We start from the raw sequence: 22433 nt of genomic DNA on the forward strand, positions 1-22433 counted from the left end.
AATTACACTAGATTGTTTGCTCAGCCCACGCTGCAGCATTATCGACTCCAATTTCACTGACATCTGGATTTGTTCATGTCGTGCACATGATTTCTGATTGCCACGAAATGTTGAGCTAAGGGTTGCCACGAACATAATATATGACGACACTAGACAGTCTGCATTCTGCAAACAGAAAGGTTTTCGTAGGCCTGCTACGAAAATTACTTTAAAGCATTGCGTAACCTAAACCTGCAAATAAGTTAAGCTTATCCGTGACTTTACACCGTAAAAAAGCGTACTATTCACGAATAAGCGTTACACAGGTTTAAGTCACATAACATAAGCTATGAAAACGGCGTGCATTAATAGACTTAACAGTTGATTAAGCCACTAGTATCGTATATGATGCTCGTGAGCAAGTCAGGTTTAGCGCTCGAGCTACTCTGTGCTCGTGCGATGCAATAATGTGTTATTTAAGTTGTATAGTACAGGTCACTCAGTTCCGTGACTTAAACCGTAGCCTCGTCGTTGTCATTGTACGAACGAGTGCTTAAAAGTTCCTTTTCAGGAGAGCAGGTAAACAGTCGATAGTTTGCATCCGACCTAAAATCTCTTATGTGCATGCAATCGTAACCTCTTAACATACTAATGAAAGCATTAAATACGTAAATGACACTTTTGTGCACACTACCATAGAGACGTAAATTGTTATTGCTGACGATCGTGAATGTGTTCGTTAATTTATTTACACACTAGCGACCAATCCAAGCCTGAAACAAACACAACGCGTGACGGTATCGACGAGCGACTGCATCTACAACTAGGTATATAAAAACTATGAATACTGCAGAGCATGTGAAGGAGTCATGTTGCCTCAGTCGCGCGCCGTCGCGTCAGCCTTTTTTTCTGTAGTCTGACCTGCTTCATGCAGTCGAGAGTTTCCTAGCGTGCTCCCAAGCGCTTTCCAAACAAATGTAGTTCCTCTTAATTGTATCCTACTAAAACTATAATGTGTTTGTTTAGTGGTTTATTCTTCAATCGCGCCGCAACAGTGCAACGGGGTGTATGGATATTGGATATAAGTAGTTGAAGACCTTGAAGACGACACTAGTTATCTTTTATTCCGGGTAATCAAAGGGTTGCAAACCAAAATCCGTGGACGAAGTCGCGAGCATCATCTCATTCGTTACGCGTTGTGTGTTCTTAAAACTCTTTCGAGCTGGCACATAGCGCCAAGGTCTTAGGTGACCGCCACAAACTATAAATACTTCATGTACTCTCAATGGGGGATTTATTACCTTCATTACCTCTGCTAAACGGGTTGAGAGCGATTTGGACGAGCAATCAAGCGACCATATAGTTTCAAAACACAGTTAGAATATAATTAATTGTAAAAATAAAATAAATGAATCTGAATAAATACAGTGCTGCTGATTTTGTTCTTATGAATGTACTAATCAATGGTTTTGTTTGCATGCATTTACAGAATTTACGGACGGACGGACAGACAGACAGATAGACAAACAGACAGACAGTCAAGCGCAAGCCTATATCTTCTTCTTTCTCTTACCCTTGCCCCATTTCATTTGGGGTTGGGTCGCCTTGTACGTCAAATTTTCTGTCCTGGATTGTCATTGGCGAGATTTTAAAAAGCACCTTAACGTCCCTCTCAACATGGTGCCATCATGTGGCTGAGGGGTCTTCCTCTACCTCGTGGTTCGGTAGGGATACTCAGTACTTTCTTTGGGTAGTTGAGTAACGCCTACCTATACCTACATTATTTAAAAAACCGGCAAACTGTGAGTCAGGCTCGCACACCGAGGGTTCTGTACTACAGTCGTATTTTATCGTCATTTTGCACAATAACTCAAAAACTATGATGCATAAAAATGAATAAAAATCTATTTACAATACACAGGGTAAAGAACTTTCATATGATACCCCACTTGATCTAGTTATCTTACTTTTAAAATCAAACATATAGTTCATGACCTTAATTTAATTTTTTTTTGTGCGATGTAACCCTAAATTCACGGTTTTCAGATTTTTCCCCTTATGTCTGCTATAAGACCTACCTACCTACCAAATTTCATGATTCTAAATCCACGGGAAGTAGGTACCCTGTAGGTTTCTTGACAGACCGACAGACAGACAGACAACAAAGTGATTCTATAAGGGTTGCGTATCTCCTTTTGAGGTACGGAACCCTAAAAAAATAGGCTAAGAATGTATCAGTGTACAAAGTGTGTCATTACCAAGTAGTAAGTCGCTAGTGTATAAAAAAAGCCGGAGCAGGGCCTTCCTCGGTGTCGTTGATGATTGATGCCGCGGCGGCCACGCAGTGCTGCCGACCGGCGCAGATGCATTCCCGCATTACTCATTGTCACAGGCGTTTATATCTGGGTAACAATGCCTTGTCTCGATATATCTTCTTTCACTCATCGTTATTAGTTTGCCAATTTGTTTATCGGTGCACCGAGAAAACTATGTAGCTGTTTTTGTACGCCCAGCAACTTTGCTAAATATAAAATGTACCTCTTACTTAAAATTATTAAAAGTTATACTATAAGGTTTCCTTTTTCTCTTTTGAGGTACGGAACCCTAAAAACAGTGGAAAGACCATTCCAGTCTTGGAACACGATTTAATTTTTTAGTAATTTACTAGGGTACTCTAAGGTGTCGACTTATCTGATAAATAAAGAAAGAATGCAAACTTGAAATTTTTAAAACTAAGTATGGTTGCGAAAACTACGTTGTACGGCATACATAAAATTAAAATACTCCATAAAATTGCCACATTTCATTTTATACAAAACATAATGTGCACATGTTTGGTTAATTTGCGGATACAGATGCTTACTCCCAGCGGAACCAGTTTGCACTGGAATCTCCGATTTGTTTGTAATAAGATGTTACACTTACATTATAGTGTATACGCGATAGGTTGAGATGGTAATCGGGGTATGAGGCGGGCAGACGCACCGGGGTACCGCAAGAGCTGTGCGGGTGTGCGGGGCGTTCCCTACCCCAATTGCCATCTCGACCTGTCGCACACTGTATATATATTTTGAGAACTCTACTGACTATATACTGACTCTACTAATACAGCGTTTTACCTATTAGTAGAAGTCAGTCGCTTGCTGACATTCATGATAGTTTAGCGTCGAATAAAAAAAATTTACTCGATATATCAAAAACTATTATGCCTAAAAATAAATAAAAATCTGTTTTAGAATGTACAGTTAAAGTCGGTAAAGTCCTTTCATAATAATGATACACAAATTGATATAGTTATCTTACCTTGAAAGTTGAAAATAATAATTAAGTATTTGTTCATGAACACATTTTAATTTTTTATGATGTAACCACAAATTCTCGGTTTTAAGGTTTTTCACCTTATATGTGCTATAAGATCTATCTACCTACCAAATTTCATGATTCTAGGTCAACGGGAAGTACCCTGTAGGTTTTTTGACAGACACACAGACAACAAAGTGATCCTATAAGGGTTACTTTTTTCCTTTTGAGGTACAAAACCCTAAAAATGAAGTCTCTGAAATGTAAAACAAAACCTTTTGATGTCGCGCAGTTAGTTAAAAAACGATTCTTCAAGATGAAAGACTGAAGTCTTGATGGCCATTAGGCCGCTAATAGCCGTGTACTTGTCAGTGGACAGTGGCTCAAAATAAAACAATGTAAGCTTTCAGGAATAGCCTAGCCGGTGCCGAAATAGATCGGGTGCGGTGACGCCGGCACCGCGTCCTTGGTAGCGGGTGCTGGCAGTGTCGCCTGTGCTGGATATTTAGTTGTCATTAGCGTGGCTGGATCATAATCGTACAACTACTATATGTACCATTGTAGGTAGGTACCACCATCCCATAGGGCATACATATGTGGACTGGATCCGCCAGCAATCTTTTGAAGGAATTTGGGAGACGTTGGGAATATCAAGCGCTCTGAATACTTGTGAGTTTCTCTACGCAATCAAATCAGAAATGAGGAGATCCCTAGGAGATCCAGAGTAACCGACATAGCTCAACGGCCGGCAAAGCTGAAGAAGCAATGATCAGGGCACATAATTCGAAAAACCAATGGATAGCGTCCTAATGATAGAATGGTGCAGACCTCGCACCGGAAAGCAAGCGCAGCTTGCAAGAGCCCCCACTAGGTGGACAGACAACATCAGACAAGTCGCAGGGAGTCTCTGGATTCAGGCAGCGCAAAACCGTGGCGTATGGAAGTCCCTACAAGGGACCTATGTCTAGCTGTGGACGCCTATCGGTTGATAATGAATACGCAAGTATTTGCTACTAGGCGGCTTACCGAAGGATAGATAACCCACCTCACGCGTAACATAAAGTCGCTATGGATATGGTGTGTAGCACCCTTAACGCTTCATAGAAATATTATTTTCGTCCAAGTTCCTTAGACCTTGAAATTACGTATCTAATAGCACCTGTCATCAATATACTATCTCCGACGAGCTATAAGCATTCAGTACGCGTGTGGATCTAAATGTTGCACTAACCTCGAAATCGATAGACATCAAGACAGCGTAAGTGACGTAGTGATCACTCGTTATGGATTAAATATAGTCTTGGTCGTATGTAACATTCAATGTACCGTGAACGTGGCTTTTGATTCGTGCCAATGTCGGATCAGCGTAAGCTTTTATTTGGCGCTCATTGTTTGGCAAGCTTCATACGGAATACCATTACATTGCGCGGTGAGATGGGATTCGTTTTGATAGTTGATTGTAGCTAATGCACATTGAGTTTCGTATAGCATTGTCAGGGATCTTAATTCTTATTACATGTTCTGTAATGCTTAGAGATGGTGTGATCCAGTCTAGTGACATCTCAGGCATGTCAGTGGTGGTGAGAGTCAGGCCAAGACTGACTTGCGCTTGTTGGCAATCATGCTTAGTGGAAAGCAAGATGAGGAGGCTTCCTGGATAAGAATTTGTTTTTATAGTCAATAAACCCTACTGCATAGGTACAATGTAGGAATCATTCGCTCCCATAAATATAGGTAGGTACTTACCAATATAGTAGCTACATAGTTGCTATAAAATTATAGCCTGATAGAAATAGGAATTTCCGCGTAGGATGGCCTCTAGCTGTTTATTGTAGTCTCTGTGATAGCAACCTACTATCTATATAAGTCTACATAATACGATAAATAATTCGATAATGTATGTCTGTTTTTAGGGTTCCGTACCTCAAAAGGATAAAAGGAACTCTTATAGAATCACTTCGTTGTCTGTCTGTCCGTCGTGTCTGTCAAGAAAACCTGTAGGGTATTTCCCAGTTCCCGTTGACCTAGAATCATGAAATTTGGTAGGTAGGTAGGTCTCATACATCGATGGTCTTATAATAGTACAAGTAAAGGAATAAATCCGAAAACCATGAATTTGTGATTACATCACAAAAAAATATTAAAATGTGTTCATGAACAAATATAATTACTTAGTATTTTCAACTTTCAAAGTAAGATTACTAAGTATACCAAGTGTGGTATTATATGAAAGGGCTTTACCTATACCTACCTATATTCTAAAACAGATTTTCATTTATTTTTATGAATCATAGTTTTTGATTTATCGTGCAAAATGTCGAAAAAATACGACAGTACGGAATCCCCGGTGCGCGAGTCTGACTCGCACTTTGTCGGCTTTTTATTAAAAAATACAGTAAATATTTCTGAAAAACTCTCTGGGAATTAATAGGTCAGTGGAAGTCTTTGAGCTGGGAAAAGAGGGGTAGGAAGAAGAAAGAAGTCATGGCTACGTAACATCAGGGAGTGGACTGGCATTAAAACAGTCGGAGAACTATTCCGCCTAGCCATGGACAGGGAGAAGTTTAAAAAACTGACTGCTGACCTTCAGTAATGGAGAGGCACTAGAAGAAGAAGAAGGAAGTTTTTGGACACGGTTAGTTACGTCTACTCTATAGAACTCTATATTATATAATAGAACGGCTCAATGAGCAACTTTTTATCCTGGATCCTTTACAATCCAAAGTAAAAAACAGAAAGCATAGACAATATAGGTATACATAAATTCCAGGTGGATGAATTTGCGGGCATCAGCTAGTAGACACAGGAATAGAATAAAAAAAAAGTCTACGTCAACATTCACATAAAACAAGTCAATAAAACAATAGGAAACATATCTGGTAATATAGTGCGCAATAAAAATCGACGCCCAGTCACCTGCCTCAGATCAGCATGGCGATGGCGGCCCACGCGGCCCACATGAAAATACACTTGACGACGACGCTGCCAAAGAAATTAAATACAGAGTGTTTAAAAAGTCACTCTCAGTTTTTCTTTTTTACCTATCGATCTACATTTTTACCCATGCAAGCCTAGTAGTTCTTTTCGGAAGGTCGGAGGTTCGATTCCGGGCACGCATTTCTAACTTTTAGGAGATATGTGCGTTTTAAACAATTAAGTATCACCTTGCTCTATCGGTGAAGGGAAACATCGTGAGAAAACCTGCGTGCCTCCGTGCCTATCTCTTTAATTTAAACACCCTGGTTTCGTGGAAATTGTAACCTCTGAATAAAACTTATTATGTTTTTTGATTCTGATACCCCACACCCCTTCCAGGTTAGCCCGCTTCCATCTAAGACTGCATCAGAAATTTAAAAAAAGTGCTGTTTGATATCTTGTTTCACGATTAGGTAATTGAGCTTTTAGGTTCGAGGCCTTAGGTCACTTCTTGAAGGTCGAACTATAATGGATTTCATCCATTTTCACAAGGGCAAGGAAAACGGTGGGTCCAATTTCAGATACAGATTTTTTTTTTAAATTTCTAGCACCCTGTATAGAGCAAATTTTTCAGCGGGACAGATGTGTACAGAACAATAGGTCCGGTACAAGGGAAGGACAAGTGTCTGTGACAGGTAGCGCGGCTGCCGCTAGTCGTCCGCCTCCCGATCTGATATGCTCCTGGCATAAACCACGAATATGTCACGACATAGATACAGCTCCGGTGCAACACGAGATTAAAAGCTCAATCTATTAGTGTGACCTGACAACTTAGTATTGTTAGATACTTACTATCCAACTATCTCTATGATCCAACCTTAGCTTATGTACTTACCTACTTATACCTACTTGCTACTTGTCCTTCTTACTATACTTTTCTATCGATGTAGTTCGTTTTGGCCGACTTAAACTTTTGCATTAACGTTAACATATTTACTTTACAGAAGCGTTAGAGACAAAACGAAGAGAACACTTTGGAATGCTCCTAGTCCTAAGTGTTTTAAGTTCTGTTTCAGTATTCGGCGGTGTCTTTAACAAACCAATTAAGTACAATAAATTACAAAGGATTCATTCTTGATAGAAATATAATTATTGTAGGTAACTATAGTCCCGCAAATTGCTAATGCACGTGGCCGCCATTTTAGTGACGTCAGCACTAGACTGAAGTTTCGAGCTGATGGTATATTTTTATTTCGGCTGACGTCAAAATGACGTCCTTTCGATGTTAATGAGACATGGTTCCACAATAGCAATTTGTAGGACTTATACATTAGATATTGGATAAGACACAATATAATACAAGTGCGATAGCTATGTATTACGATTATTTATATGTTACGTCTCTGGAATTGCATCGGGGAGAAAATAGAAGCAATAACTCGACGCATGTCCTATTTGCGGAGACGTCAGTACAGATTAAAGTGTAAAAGTGGTCAGAAATGTGACCTAGTTACTAAACATTCTACGTACAAAAGGTAGTCTAGATATATTGTTACTTAGCACAAATTCTGAGTAGGTAGCTTTCATTTCATGTCTTTCTTTGTTTATAGTTCCGTTTGCAAAATAATGATTTTGGATTTAATAACCAATTTGTTAGGTTTATTTACACAAAGTACCTAAATAGGTACCTACCATTAGGGAGATTTTTTGAGTGCTTTAGGATATTTTATAAAGGGGTGGACACACGGCAGTAGTTAATATTCTAAAAATGATGATGTACACAGTACACTACCTATCTATCTGATAGATAAAGATTAGAAAGAAGCAGAGTGAAAGAGCGACAGGAAGCATGCCCCGGTTTAAAAGCAGTCTCTAAAGTCCAAGTCACTCTAGTTTCTGGAAATAGACATGCGAATGCGATACTAAAAATCATCATCATCATGATCAACCCATAGCCGGCTCACTACAAAGCACGGATCTCCTCTCTGAGTGAGATGGCCATAGTCTATCACGCTGGCCATGTGCGGATTGGTAGACTTTACACACCTTTGAGAACTCTCAGGCATGCAGGTTTCCTCACGATGTTTTCCTTAGAGGTGCGTGCCCGGGATCGAACCCTCGACCACCTATTAGAAGGCGGATGTCCTAACCACTAGGCTATCACAGCTATCCTAAAAATGTATGACGGCAAATATCTATTAATTTAACCAAATGTCTTTCTCCAATGCTGATTGATAGATTACGTGGTCGTGGTCGTTTTATAATTACTTAGTAATAATAAACAAACCGTAAGGCATGGAGCTCGACTAGACCGATTACGTATTTTAATGTTGCGTTCAGTTTTATTGCTCTGTAAGCAAAGTATTAACATCATTCACATATTCGGACATTGGCTTCCTTGAAATTACTTTTAAAATGCTTTTAACTCCAGCTTAAAGCTGTACCCTCTAACAAATAAACCTGGAATAGCGGTGGAATAGTTATACTCTGTTTTGTCTTTTTCCTTCAAATGCCAAATTACTGATGACAGAGAAAGACCAAGCAGAGTATAACTATTCCACCGCTATTCCAGGTTTATTTGCTAGAGGGTTAGAGTTTCATTTCTGGTGCTCCAAATTGCAAAAAAACTTCCTATTTCTAACTGCAAAATCAGTATATAAATGAGCTACTTATTGCGAAAAAAGTGGGAATTTTCTTCCCATGTTTTTGGAAATAACTCAAATACTACTAACCTACCTTTTGCAGTTAACCGCTTTTGGCTTTTGAGAAATAAGACGCCACAAGATAAAGTCACGGAAAGAGATTTGTATATACCTACCTACTCTTTGGGTATAATAATATGCTACGCCATTGTTTGATAACACGAGGTTCTCCAAGCGGAAATAATCATTGTACTAGGTAGTCATCTAGGTTATCTAAGTAAATAATATAAACGTAAATATTGCATAATCAAATCAAACAGCAGCACGATAGAAACTTCGATGTGAAATCAATTTGCACCGGGAAGTCAATCGATCGCGTTAGCGTATAACAACTGCAAACACGATACATATTTTATATGCAGCGGAATCATCAGCGGAATTAAGAGCGGCGAGTATTTGGACCACTGGTCTGTCATAATGTAAATACTAGAAATAAAAATAAACTTGTAATGCCCGCCTCTAGGCTAAGTAAAGTTAGCAATTCATTTGTTGGTAATTCTATACGTTTTTATAATAAGCTTCCAGAAGACATATTGGCGATGTCTCTCAACAAGTTCAAAGTTTTCATAAAACGTAAACTTATTGAAAAATCCTATTACAATGTAAAGGCTTATTTAAACGATAAGAAAGCTTTGGAATGAGTTGCTTTAACAGCTTTGTGATAGTTCTAATAAGTATAAGTGATTTTGTAAAGTGGTGATAATAAAAAGAATACCCAGCTGAGTTTGTTGTGGGCTCTTCTCAGACTTGGGCGCGTTTGGAACACTCGTAGCTTTAGTTGTAAGTTTACGTAATTAATAATTATCACCACTATTTTATCTTTTACAAATCAACAATTTTGACAACCAGTATTAGTAACATGTTACCAAAGAAGGTGTATTCCTATGCCGATGCATGTTACTTAGTCTGAATAAATCATTTGAGTTTGACTTTCTTTGACTTATCTTCCTATTTGAAGGTAGCTCAGGATTCCATTAGAACACACAACTGTTATAAGTCGTTTACAAAACTACGTCAATAGCCTTTATCATTGTGGTAACAGTTTTTATCGATTGTTTTAGTGGATCAAAACACGTTAAGAGTTTGTAGAATTTTCCTGTAAACTTTTAGTTCACCACAAAAATCAGCAAACCATTTTGAAAGGTTCGTCATAAATAAACAATACTTGAGTATATTGGCAGCTCTAATGTATATTTTGTCTATCACATAGTGTTTTGTCTGGCATCAAGAAATGTGACCACGAAAAATTCTACTGTTATTTGTAAACTGCAGGCCTAGCACCATCTCACAGTAGGTACAATGTATCACTATCACCTCTGATTGGCTGACACGCTTTACTCTGAGAGCGTACACTGATGCGGCGAGTTGCGGTGCGTTTTAAATCCGTAAAGAATTTAAATAAATTAAATCTCGGTGCGCGTGCTTCTATGTAGGTAGCTCTATATTTTACATATTTTGCGTAAAAACGCACGTAAATGTACCGTGGTGCGGGGAGTGTTTTCACCGAAGCGGAGCGGACTAATCAGATTATTGTTAAATGACGTGATAATCATCGGTCTATATTCTGATTGGTCCACTCAGCTTCGCTTCAGTGGAAACGCAGGGTTCATTACATTGGAAATAAAATTCTGTATAACTTGTAAGGCATCTTTACTTTGTCTTCATTTAATCTTAATATTAAATTGTACTATAAACATAGAACAGTCTTATAACATTATTATTTCAATACGGCGATTATGCTGATTTTCTTACATTATTATTTATTAACTCGTCTATGTAATAAATACAGAAGTAAGCTGCCTGTTAACAACGCGCTTCCCCTGCAAACAAAAGAAAATATACAATCTATGATTTCGTTCTATTTTCACTCTGAACTCTGTTTTCATCGGGAATCGAGATTAAAAGTCTATGTCAATGTCCGGGTCTTTAACTGTAGGTATCTATGCGTAAAATCACGTGGATTGGTTGAGGCAAAATTGAAGGATAATGCGTGAAAAATGGCGTCATCCCGTAGGAACCGTGTTTTCCTGGGATAAAGCAGTCATATATCACTCTCCAGGTATGTAACTTTATCTAGATGCAAAAATCACGTCGATCCGTTGCCCAGTCATGCGTGATTGAAGGAGAAACTAACAAACGAACACACTTTGGCATTTGTAATATTAGTAGGGATACAGGGAGATTTTGGGTAGCTGCGGAAAATTGAATGTAAAGCCTGACAAGAAATACAAAAACTTGCTCTGGGGGCGCTACTAGTACCTATAATATGGTCTATGGTCACTAAGTATAAGGTTTTATTTAAAGTCTTAGTCTGAGTTTAAATTAGTTCCACAGGCTTTCCGTAGTGTGGCGAGGTGTTATTTTTCTGGTCAGGCTTTAAGAGACCTTTTAAAAAGAAAAATCTCACCAAATCGCCATTCTGCCTGCAGGAGTATGTCTGATGACGTTAAATGGTGATATTCTGTACTCTCTGTCGTTCTTGAATTGTTTTAATATCTTATCGGCCCTAGGAAACAAAATAATACATAACATTATTTTGTAGCTTAATCAAAGAACCAATACAGTCGACCAACGGGGACGGTTAGAGCTAGTCGGAGGAATCGTGGGAGGACTGTCCAAGCTGCATACGCCAGTTTTAATAAGCCTTTCTGCAAGGACGGTGGCAGCTATACATGCGAAGACTAGTGGTCTAGTGATGCCGGCTTTTCCACAAACATCAAAGGCGTTGGTTTTTCTTACACTGTAGTGTAGTACATGAACTTAGAATATAACCAATCTTGTTTTTATACAGCGGTCAGGGAACATGCCAGAAAGATAAAGATATTGTGGTACATTTGAAATCACTGAGTCTTAGGTTTAGAAAAATGTATTTTCCATAGGGTAATTAAACTCCTAAGTTAGTGCAAATGATATTTACTCTATCTGGCGAATCATTTATGCTTACGTGTTTTGTGTGCTGGTTGCTATAATCATTTATGCTTACGTGTTTTGTGTGCTGGTTGCTATGATCATTTATGCTTACGTGTTTTGTGTGCTGGTTGCTATAATCATTTATGCTTACGTGTTTTGTGTGCTGGTTGCTATGATCATTTATACTTACGTGTTTTGTGTGCTGGTTGCTATGATCATTTATGCTTACGTGTTTTGTGTGCTGGTTGCTATGATCATTTATGCTTACGTATTTTGTGTGTTGGTTACTATGATCATTTATGCTTACGTGTTTTGTGTGCTGGTTGCTATGAGCGCAGTTTTTTTCCCATAAGGCTTGACGTCTATGGAACCAAAACTTGTGAGTACTGACGTTACCTGAAATAAAAACGTTAATTGGTTAATCTATACTAATATTATATTATATCTGTCTGTCTGCTAGTTTTTTAGAGACCATCCGTTGACCGATTGTGACGAATCTAGGTACAGACATAGCTTGCATCCCGGAGAACAGTATAGGCTACTTTTAGCCCTGGAATATCAAAAAGTTTCTATTAATCCTCGCGGACGAATTATCGGGCTGTGGGCATCAACTAATTATCTATATCTACAGGTAAATACTAGTGGTTTATCCATCATACATTGAATCTGAGTTCTCAATATTTTAAATAAGCTCTATTTTGCAAGTCAATGAAATGAAATGAATTGCTGAAAAGATGCTTTTAACTTATTGTGTCGGGAATCCTGAAGTAAGTTTAAAAACCATACAAATTACAGTTTTCAGAGTTCCCGCTCTTCCTCCAATGTCGATATTTGTGACACCTGTGATCTGACGTAGTAGGAACTGAGGAAGATTGCACTCACTATGGTCACCGTTTAAGACGTTTGCCAAATACAAAATCTAAATGCGACCAAAATTGATTAGTTACAAATATGGACAATTAAAAAGACAAATAGCCATAGCAGATTAATGAGCTATCACTGAGCAATAGAAGATCAAGCGCATACAAACGTCTGCCGTAGCGCCAAATCAGCAAGCGGTTACGCGACATTGTCGCCGCATTGTATTTATATCTTAACCTTAAATCAACCTTGACAGAGGAATGAAAAATGGGTTTTCTTACATTTAAAAAATCAAACGGCTGGCGTGCTACAAAAACTTTACCAAGGCTAAAATAAAGATCCAGTGACACTTGGGTATTATCAATCTGTTTTAACTAGCCGGGGGGAGTATGCACGCGGTGGATGCGTGTGCGTGTGGGTTGACTTGCGTGTGTGCGTTTGGACGTCTGCCAAACGCGGTATTAGCTGTACTTGGGTGATGGGTACTGATACACTGTGCCAGTGCTTGTCACACACGCCAGTCTATACGTTTTGGAGGAAGTGTGAATGCGCCAATTCGTATTTTTTTTTAAAGTATAGGATGCCGATAGTTCTATGTCAAGGAAAGGGTCCTGTGATTCCAGATTGTTAATCAAATGGGGTAGAGGTGTTCAAGTAGAGACCGCGTAGGTACCAGTTAGAGCAGTGTTGAGCGACATAGCCCGCTGGAACGATGAAGCGGGAAACGGGACGAAGATAGATGAGGAAGACGGAGTACCTTATTCAGTAGCGCGCTCTCGAAAAGGCCTATAGAATAGAATAGAATGTATTTTTATTCAAGTAAACTTTTAGAAGTGCTTTTGAACCGTCAAATAGTTCAATTTATAAGTCCCGCAAATTGCTATTGGAACCATGTCTCATTAACATCGAAATGCCGTCATTTTGACGTCAGCCGAAATAAAAATATACCATCAGCTCGAAACTTCACTCTAGTGCTGACGTCACTAAGATGGCAGCCACGCGCATTAGCAATTTGCGGGACATATACCACTGGTTCGGAATGCCGTTCCTACCTATGTCCAGAATTGGACGTTTACAGGTGGATGGATTGAATTGATTGGATTAAGATCCCTAAGATCCCTAACGTGTTGCCAGTGATGGCATATGGATTCGAGACATGGTCGCTAACTATGGGCCTCATAAGAAAGCTCAGAGTCACTTAGCGGGCGATGGAGAGAGCTATGCTTGGAGTTTCTCTACGTGATCAAATCAGAAATGAGGAGATCCGTAGGAGAACTAGAGTAACCGACATAGCTCAACGGGTTGCGAAGCTGAAGTGGCAATGAGCAGGGCACATAGTTCGTACAACCGATAGACGTTGGGGTCCCAAGGTGCTAGAATGGCGACCTCGCACCGGAAGACGCAGTGTTGGAAGACCCCCCACTAGGTGGACGGACGACATCGGACGAGTCGCAGGGAGCCGCTCGATTCAGGTGGCGCAAGACCGTGGCGTGTGGAAGTCCCTACAAGAGACCTATGTCCAGCAGTGGACGTCTATTGCTTGATGATGATGATGATGATGAAGATCCCTAAAACTAAAAGTTTGGCAAATAGACAAAATTCGTTCATTTAACGTTTAAAACTAAGATATTTTGGGAATATTAAACGCACTTTCAGGACGCAACAGCGAAAATAACACGGAATGCGTGGTTGGGAAACGGTCGCGAATTCTGCCGATGTGACAATAATTACAACCATAACTGTTCCCTAACATATTATGGACTCTAATTTTGGCTCCGAGGATAAGACGCGGGCGACTGTTTACTATACCGGACGTAAATAGAGTTTCTTTGAGCTCCTTATGTAACGTTCCCGGCTGTAATATGGCAACAACAATGCCCATTTTGTCTTCCAAACGATACATTTTTTGCGTTTTGACTTTTAAACGGGACGTAAATAGCTTAATATTTTATTAGTACGCTCGCTGTCTTGTCTTAACAAAAATGCCCATTTTCTCATTGGAACGAAACGAAAAAAGAGTCCATACTAATATTATAAATGCGAAAGTGTCTGTCTGTCTGTCTGTCTGCCCGTCTGTCTGTCTGTCTGCTAGCTTTTCACGACCCAACAGTTTAACCGATCTTGATGAAATTTGGTACACAGTTATTACAACCCGGGGAAGCACATTGGCTACTTTTCATCCCGGAAAATTAAAGAGTTCCCACGGGGTTTTTAAAAAACCTAAATCCACGCGGACGAAGCCGCTGCCCGCGACTCCTAGACTTCATCTAGTAGCAGATAAATTGCACCGTTAGTACCTAAAGTTTCCTTTTTGTCTTTTAAATAAGACGTAGAATGTCTTTAATCTCCTTATGTAACATTCTCACCAGTTCATAACATTGCGAAACTAACGTTCCTTTTGTCACTTGAAGGCCAATGTTTACTGCATAAATAAACTGAGTGCCCGGATCAACTAAATATAATCTCACATCAATTAAGCTCGTAACTATTTAAGCTTACGAGCTTCTTGCAAAACATTGGGGCCGATTCTCTTGTACACAAACTCTTAAATAAATTAACAGGTCTAAATCTAGTGCTATCCTTTTCCGCAAGCAGCAATATGACAGGGATAGCAATAGATTTAGACGTGTCATTTTAGTTTAGTTAAGAGATTATATAGACGAGAATCGGCTCCAATGTGCACGAAAATCACCGCATTTTCTTATATCGGGATACCTATTAGGTATAGGCGTACATTACTATAGGCAAAGTTGGTGCATCGTACTGGACAAGAGTGGACTTGCACATTATCTCCACTGCTTTAAGCTTCGCGACACACCCGGATGCTTCTACTCCTCAGACACCGAGCAAACAGTTGAGCATGCCCTGAACGAATGTCCTTATGTGCTTTAGAGAACGCAGATTGGAGCTCAGCTTTTCAGAAATTACATCCAAGAGAAGACGGGTTGGTCAGCTAATAAGACGTGTGAATCGATGGCCAAACCACGGGCGAAACCTAGGAATACATAAAATTACAGATACTTGAATTCATAATTACCTTCCCGACGTTAATGACTCGTTCCTTCATAGATTTTATGTGAAGCAATTCCGGGCGATGTCGCGGCGGGTCGACGTCCACGAGATTCTGAAATAGAACTTTATTTTGACATCAAAATCTTAATGATATCGACGCTTGAAGATATTTCAATGATATATTAATTATTCATAGACAGAATAACTGATTTAATACTCAATGAAAAAGAGGCCATTTGGCATCTTTCTTCGCAAATGTAAGTCACTAGTAAAGGTAGAGGTTCCCTGGTACAGAAATTAGCATTGATATGACAATGATAGATGATTTCTGCAAGTTTTATTACTATTGTCCGTTCATCGTAACTTAACACGTGAGAATATGTTGGCATCATAATTGCTTTATTCCTTAGAACTTAGGGTTTATTATTGTGTGCTGACCATACCTATTACTCATGCGTCAAGTTACCATAAACGGACAATAATGGATATTAAAGTAGTTTAAATGAATAAGTAGCCGCTCTATCTTTTCAGTAAATGGTTTGTATTGTAAAGTTTACATATTTACGTGAATATTATAAGATAGGAGTGTGAATTTGTTTGTTTATAATGTAAGTGGGGAAACTCGAAATCTTTTGGATCGACTCCAGAAATTCTTTCTATTATTATAGATACATTATCTAAGATAGACACGAAAATAAATATAAATAAAACACAGTAACAATAAAAAAATATCTATGTTAGTAAACTCTCAGTTTACCAAAACAAATCAAAAGATTCAACGAAAAAAGTACGTATTTTTTTCGTTAAATCTTTTTTTAATGATTCCAGAGAAATGAACTGTACTGAGTTATTAAATAAATAAATTACAAAATAAATAAATAAATAAAAACTGTTTGACAGGTCGTGATGGTAATCGGGGTATGAGGTGGGGGGACGCGCGCACAACCGCACAATCCTAAACATATTAGTATGATATTTACCATGAAAATAGCCCCGCGTATGACGTTGACTTTGTTGCAGTAGGGAGCTAATGCCGCAAGTTTTTCGCTGGGACCCACCGGTCTATACTTGCTGTTGAGACCTATCCGGGTGAAACTGTATCCTAAATATACTTGTACGATGTTTACCATGAAAGGTATAGCTCCGCGTATGACGTTGACTTTGTTGCAGTAGGGAGCTAATGCCGCGAGTTTTTCGCTGGGACCCACCGGTCTATACTTGCCGCTGTTATCGCACGCCGCCCAGTGGCTCATCCGGATGAAACAGTATCCTGGAACACATCAACATGATAAAATCATAGAAGCGGACCAGGAATTTTTGAACATTGTAATAGGCAGCTTATTTAAAATATGTCACAGTTTAGAACTGCTAAGCAAGATAAGCTTAGTGAAAAAGGGAGAGGACTGTGTGGTGGCATAACTTCGGAAAGCCAGCAGTGGACACAAATAGACTGTAGATGAGGTCGAGTGTAAGGCCCGGTATCCACTTAAGCGGAGCGGAGAGGACTACTTTGGCACTCAAGGGGCACCACGCGGCAAGTCTAGGCGCGCGTCTTGTGTTTTTTCAGAATACCAATTTCAACCGTATGCCTAAAGTTGAGTTTAAGTAGTTATCAAAAATACTCTACTCCAATATGAGTGGACTCCATCTGTATGAGTCGCTGGTCCAATAAATGAAATGTATGCGTGGTTCTAATATGTAGTGTGTTTACGAAAAACTCTTACCTGAACAATATGAATCCCATCCAGCTTCGTGGTACGACTGTTTGACATTAAATGGTGTACTCAATTTTATGAAATTAACCCCACTTTCCAGTTTTTTACATTTTCCCTCAGAGAAAAATTCATATAAACTGCAATAAAAATATTACAAACATTACAATAAAATATGCGAGGTTAAATAAAATACAGCAAGGGCTGGACTCATGCGCCACCTAGTACCTCGATGGTACTATATCTTAAACATTCATGCTAGTGCTGACAATAACTGTACAAAGATTTAACTCCTTTGGGAGAATAAAACGCGAACGCATAGGTACCGAACGAACGAACACACACACACACAATAATTATTGTAAAAAAAACTAAAAAAAGTTCTAGACTTGCAACTAGAAGTTTCATAACATACTTATTAATAAGACCTTGGTCAAGGCTCTGTGTTAAACTTTAATTTGTTTTTAATTTTGTACTTTAAATTGCTACTAATAATAAAAATGCAAAAGTATATTTGTTTATTTATCAATTACGTCGCAAAGGAGCAACGGATAGACGGGATTTTATTGCACGGATATTGTTAAAGACAGAGATTAGAGAGTGACATGCTACTTTTTATCCCAAAATTCAGCATTCCCACAGGATTTTTTAAAAGCCTAATTCCACGCAGACGGACGTAGGCGCAAACTCAGCTAGTAGTAAATAAAATATTATAGCTTACTCTTGTAGTGCATTTGATTTCCATACTTCATCGAAACTCAGCCTCCTTCCCATTTCATGAGAAATGTACTTTGTATCAAATATGATTGGAAATAAACTATTAATATTTTTCTTAAACATACAATATTTTTTAGGCAATGGACCTATAAATTGATTGTGGAGAAGTACCAGGTCCAAAAAGTTATTATGACCAATTATAGGTTTTTGATGTGTTGCGAGTAAATCAATGATTTGTGAAAATCCCAATAAATAGCTCATTAGGTTATCTTCTAAAATAGCCATGGGTGCGCTGTTGGCTCCTTCTACATATTTATCTCTGTATATTAGAACCTGAAATAAAATATCACTTATCACATTTCCATATAAATATATGTCCCTAATACATATTCCATACTATAAATGCGAAAGTATGTGTCTTCACACCTTTTCACTGCCCATCCATAAAACAGATTTTGACGAAATTTGGTGCAGAGATAGCTTGTATCCCACTTTTTATCCCGGAAAATAAAAGAGTTCCCGTGACTTTTTAAGAGCTAAGCAATTAAATATGGTTAAGGAAAACATCGTGAGTAAACCTGCAGCCTGACTATTGCCTAAAGTTTAGGCCATAGTCCGCCACGCTAGCCTAGGCTCTAAGCCCTTCTCATTCAGAGAGGAGACCTGTGCTCAGTAGTAGGCTAGCGATGGGTTGATCATGAAGATGATGGTTACATGTAAAATCTGCTGCGCGATTGCGGGAGAATGACAGCTACAAAGTCACGATCGCAATCACCTCTGATTGGTTGATGCTCGCTCACTATTGGCTACAATGCATTGTTGCAACAACAATCGCACAAATTCAGCCAATCAGAACGATTAAGATTGTAATAATGATTGATGCAGTTTCCCGCAATCGAGGTGCTGATGATAAGCATAGCTTTGCAACTTGTCGAGCTGTGTTAGAACTATAGGTCTTGCAAAATTATAGGTATAGTGAATAACTAAGGATACAGTTACCATGCAGCTTTTGTGTTCAAATTATCATTACCTACTAATAGAACCTAATATACCTACTATACTATGTATTTCCAGTACGCGGCAGAAAGTAATGTACATCAACCTTTAAAAGGAGATAGCAGATTCTAGAGCGTTGTCTCTGTCGTTGAGACCTACGGCTACAAAACGTCATATTATAGGTATGAGTAATAACGATCTACAAAGCCGAAATGTCATTCTAAAGGCCGATGCGTATTATTTTCTGCCGCGTGCTGTAATCACCATTTTAAACAGTCTCCCAGCTTCAGTTGCTGTTTATTTCCAGTGGCGGATTTGCCCTAAGGCCCTAGGGCGGCCAGGTATTAGGGGCAGCCATTCAAAACAAACAATTGACTGATTTTGTAATTAAAGTTGGCAATAAAGTAAATTCATTATAAATTAAAGTTATGATGAATGTTGAGAAAGGCGCGCCTGGGCGCGTCTTCGTGGATTGAACTATCTATACCTACTTACTAAATACCCTGGGGCCTAGGGCAGCCAAACCTGCAAATCCGCCACTGTTTATTTCATACAAGTAGCTACTTCTAACATAAATTACCTTATTGCTATTACCTAAGCTATCAGTGGTAAGTACGTCGGGGAACCGCTGTCTGATCTCGTTGTGAACTATGTACCGCATTGTGGGACACTCGATGTCTAGATACATTGTTTCCTCATCATTTCCGGTTAGCCATCTAAAATAGAAAAAAAAACCGCTTGTTATGTTACCGCTCACATTAAAAAACAAAAACTCTTATAATTGCACTAGCTTATACTCGCGACTTCGTCCGCGTGGACTACACAAATTTCGTACCCCTATTTCACTCCCTTAGGGGTTGAATTTTCAAAAAATTTTTCTTAGCAAATGCCTACGTCATAATAGCTAGTTGCATGCGAAATTTCAGCCTGATCCATCCAGCAGCAAGCTGTGCGTTGATAGATCTGTCGGTCAGTCAGTCACCTTTTCCTTTTATATATTTAGAAGAACTTAGAAGAAAATTCATACTTTGAAACCTCGGAGCAGTATTTCTGTAGTTTCCTTTCATCTTCCATTGTGAATGCATGTATTAGGTTACCAACTAGTGTTTTGTCTTTCAATTGTTGTCTTATATGTGCTTCCTCTACTTTACTTAAATAGGGCAGGCCATCATATATGAACTGAAAAAGATGATGTGAAAGTAAGTTAGGTTTCAAAGAAAATGTTTAAGGTAAGATATTTAAAAAGAAATGGTTAAAGTAGTAGGTACAGTGGCAGAAAATAATGTACATGGGATTAATCCCTGGTGCCCCCCCCCCTGTCTGTTCGTCTGTCATGAGATACCGTCTGTATCTCATGAACTGTGATAGTTAGACAGTAGAAATTTTCACAGATCATGTATTTGACTGAAGAAAATAAATATTTAATGGGGCTCCAATGCAACAAACGTGATTTTTTTGCCGTTTTAAAGGTTCCCTTCGTGTGCGAATCCGACTCAACTTTTTAATATGTTTTTACCTTATTAAAATTGAAATTGTGTCTGCAAAGAAACTTGAGGGTAGATGCTTGGAATATGAAGGTCTGATCAATATCGGCAACCACTTGGGGACACAGGTGGAATGTGTACCCCACTGCAATATAGCTGTCATGATCATGGTCATATTGGAACATGGTCAGGCCAACTTGAGTCATTATCATTTTGCTCACTTCATCTTTTATTAAGTCATATCTTTCTTTGTTTGTGTCAAATAACCTGAAATATAAACAAAAAATCATCATCATCACGATCAACCCATAGCTGGCTCATTACAGAGCACGGGTCTCCTCTCAGAGAATTTCTAGATGCAGTAAGTTCAATAAAAAAATTATTTCATTTATTTTGTAAAGAGTTATATGATGAAACACTACCCATATTATTTTAAATGCGAAACTGTGTTTGTTTGTTGCTTTATTTTTTTGTTCTTCAATCATATCGCAACGGAGCAACAGATCAACATGATTTTTTTGCATTGGTATAGTTTAAGACCTGGAGAGTGACATAGGCTACTTTTATCCCAGAAAATCACAGAGTTTCCACGGGATTTTTACAAACGTAAATCCACGCGTACTAAATCGCGGGCATCAGCTAGTTGGTCATATTATGTTTAGAAAGGGTGTGAAGCATGAGCTGTGGATAAATCAAAAAGCCACCTTTTCCTTACCAGATGTAGGTACTGTTAGGAACCAATCATAGTAAATAAAAGAAAAGGTGTGGAAAAGGTTTAGGGTCAATAGGTAGGTACTAGTTTTTTATTATTTTTACACAATAATATTATTTAAAATATCTGGATGATAAATATACCTGTATTTAAAGCGGTCTCCTGATAATATAGCGGTGAATTCGGCATCAAATCCGACAAAACATGAGCGTTTCAAGTTTTTGGTTATGTTTTCCAGTTGCTCACTAAAGTTTTTTCTGGTGATCTCCATTTTTAAACTGTAACGTAAAAATATTAGGAAAGTAGTGATTTCTTCTTACAATACCATTAAATCATTAACATTTTCTTCTTCAATTTTTTTATTACAAAATGTTTTGATCATGATCATGTGTTATTATTTTCTGTCATCGATCATTTTGTCATGTCATTTGTCATTGTCAATGTCAATCAACTGTCAAATGTTAGCGCCATAGAACCATAGTCTTATTCTGTTGTATTTACGGTTTTACCACGCATTACCTACACCAACTCTACAATAGAGAGAGTACCTTATTAGTTATTACGGTTCACAAGGACGGAGGACCAGCCCGCTGACAGACAGACGGACGGATATAGTACGGGCAGCGGAAGCTTATTAATAGGGTCCCGTTGGCTTTGGCGGGTACGGACTACGGAACCCTCAAAATGGCTTCTGCAATATACAATTTTGGCCAATTTATGAAAAGTTAACGTTACCTAACTTTGAATGCCTACCTACATTAGGGAGCTTTTAGTATTTAGGTAAATGTTCTAAAAAACTCATGAAAAAATGTCGTTTTGATGGCAAATTAGCTTAGCTACACGCAATGTTGAACGATTACATAACCACATATCTACCTACCTTAAATATGCACTGGTACACACATATGTAGAGCGGGCCAAGGACGTTGGTCGGCTGCAAAGACGGACGTGGTGAAATAATATATTTCTATGGCAAAACCGCACTACCTAGCGTCTTTATTGTGAAACAGTAAATAACAGTTCTGGCTTAGAATTTTTGTTTTCACTTTATAGCTTACCTACTAGCTGATGCCCGCGACTTCGTCCGCTTGGTCTTCTCGGTCTTCTGCATTCGGGCAAGTACCTCAGCGTT

The 22433-nt window shown here is 38.7% G+C and overlaps 1 protein-coding gene and 1 long non-coding RNA gene across 3 annotated transcripts in view; one reads left to right on the forward strand and one right to left on the reverse strand.

Moving 5' to 3' along the window:
• The window catches only part of LOC138404748 (uncharacterized), a 102801-nt gene that overhangs the window by 54594 nt on the left and 25774 nt on the right, over positions 1 to 22433 (forward strand). The gene's annotated exons all lie outside the window — the stretch shown is intronic.
• Positions 10531 to 21697, reverse strand: LOC117996419 (pre-piRNA 3'-exonuclease trimmer-like). 2 transcript variants are annotated; one of them, XM_034984478.2, is made up of 11 exons: positions 21445 to 21697; positions 20622 to 20856; positions 20133 to 20284; positions 19686 to 19821; positions 18114 to 18442; positions 17405 to 17532; positions 16808 to 16950; positions 15706 to 15792; positions 12115 to 12203; positions 11305 to 11403; positions 10531 to 10717 (listed from the first exon to the last, which is right to left on the reverse strand). In XM_034984478.2, the coding sequence occupies exons 1-11, from the start codon at positions 21570 to 21572 to the stop codon at positions 10654 to 10656; spliced, it is 1590 nt and encodes a 529-aa protein (XP_034840369.1). In that variant the 5' UTR covers positions 21573 to 21697; the 3' UTR covers positions 10531 to 10653. The 2 variants fall into 2 exon arrangements, with proteins under 2 accessions (XP_034840369.1, XP_069365740.1); XM_069509639.1 differs by lacking the exon at positions 11305 to 11403.

This window comes from Maniola hyperantus, chromosome 3 (genome assembly GCF_902806685.2).
Source record: "Maniola hyperantus chromosome 3, iAphHyp1.2, whole genome shotgun sequence".
Taxonomy (NCBI): domain Eukaryota; kingdom Metazoa; phylum Arthropoda; class Insecta; order Lepidoptera; family Nymphalidae; genus Maniola; species Maniola hyperantus.

Excerpts from the sequence above, each read along its gene's own strand:
- LOC117996419 (XM_034984478.2), bottom strand. The coding sequence starts at position 21,572 with ATGGAGATCACCAGAAAAAACTTTAGTGAGCAACTGGAAAACATAACC. Across the intron at positions 19,822-20,132 it reads TACTGCTCCGAGGTTTCAAA|ATGGCTAACCGGAAATGATG; the intron begins GTATGAATTTTC and ends TTTCTATTTTAG. Across the intron at positions 12,204-15,705 it reads GAGTCATTAACGTCGGGAAG|GTAACGTCAGTACTCACAAG; the intron begins GTAATTATGAAT and ends TTTTTATTTCAG.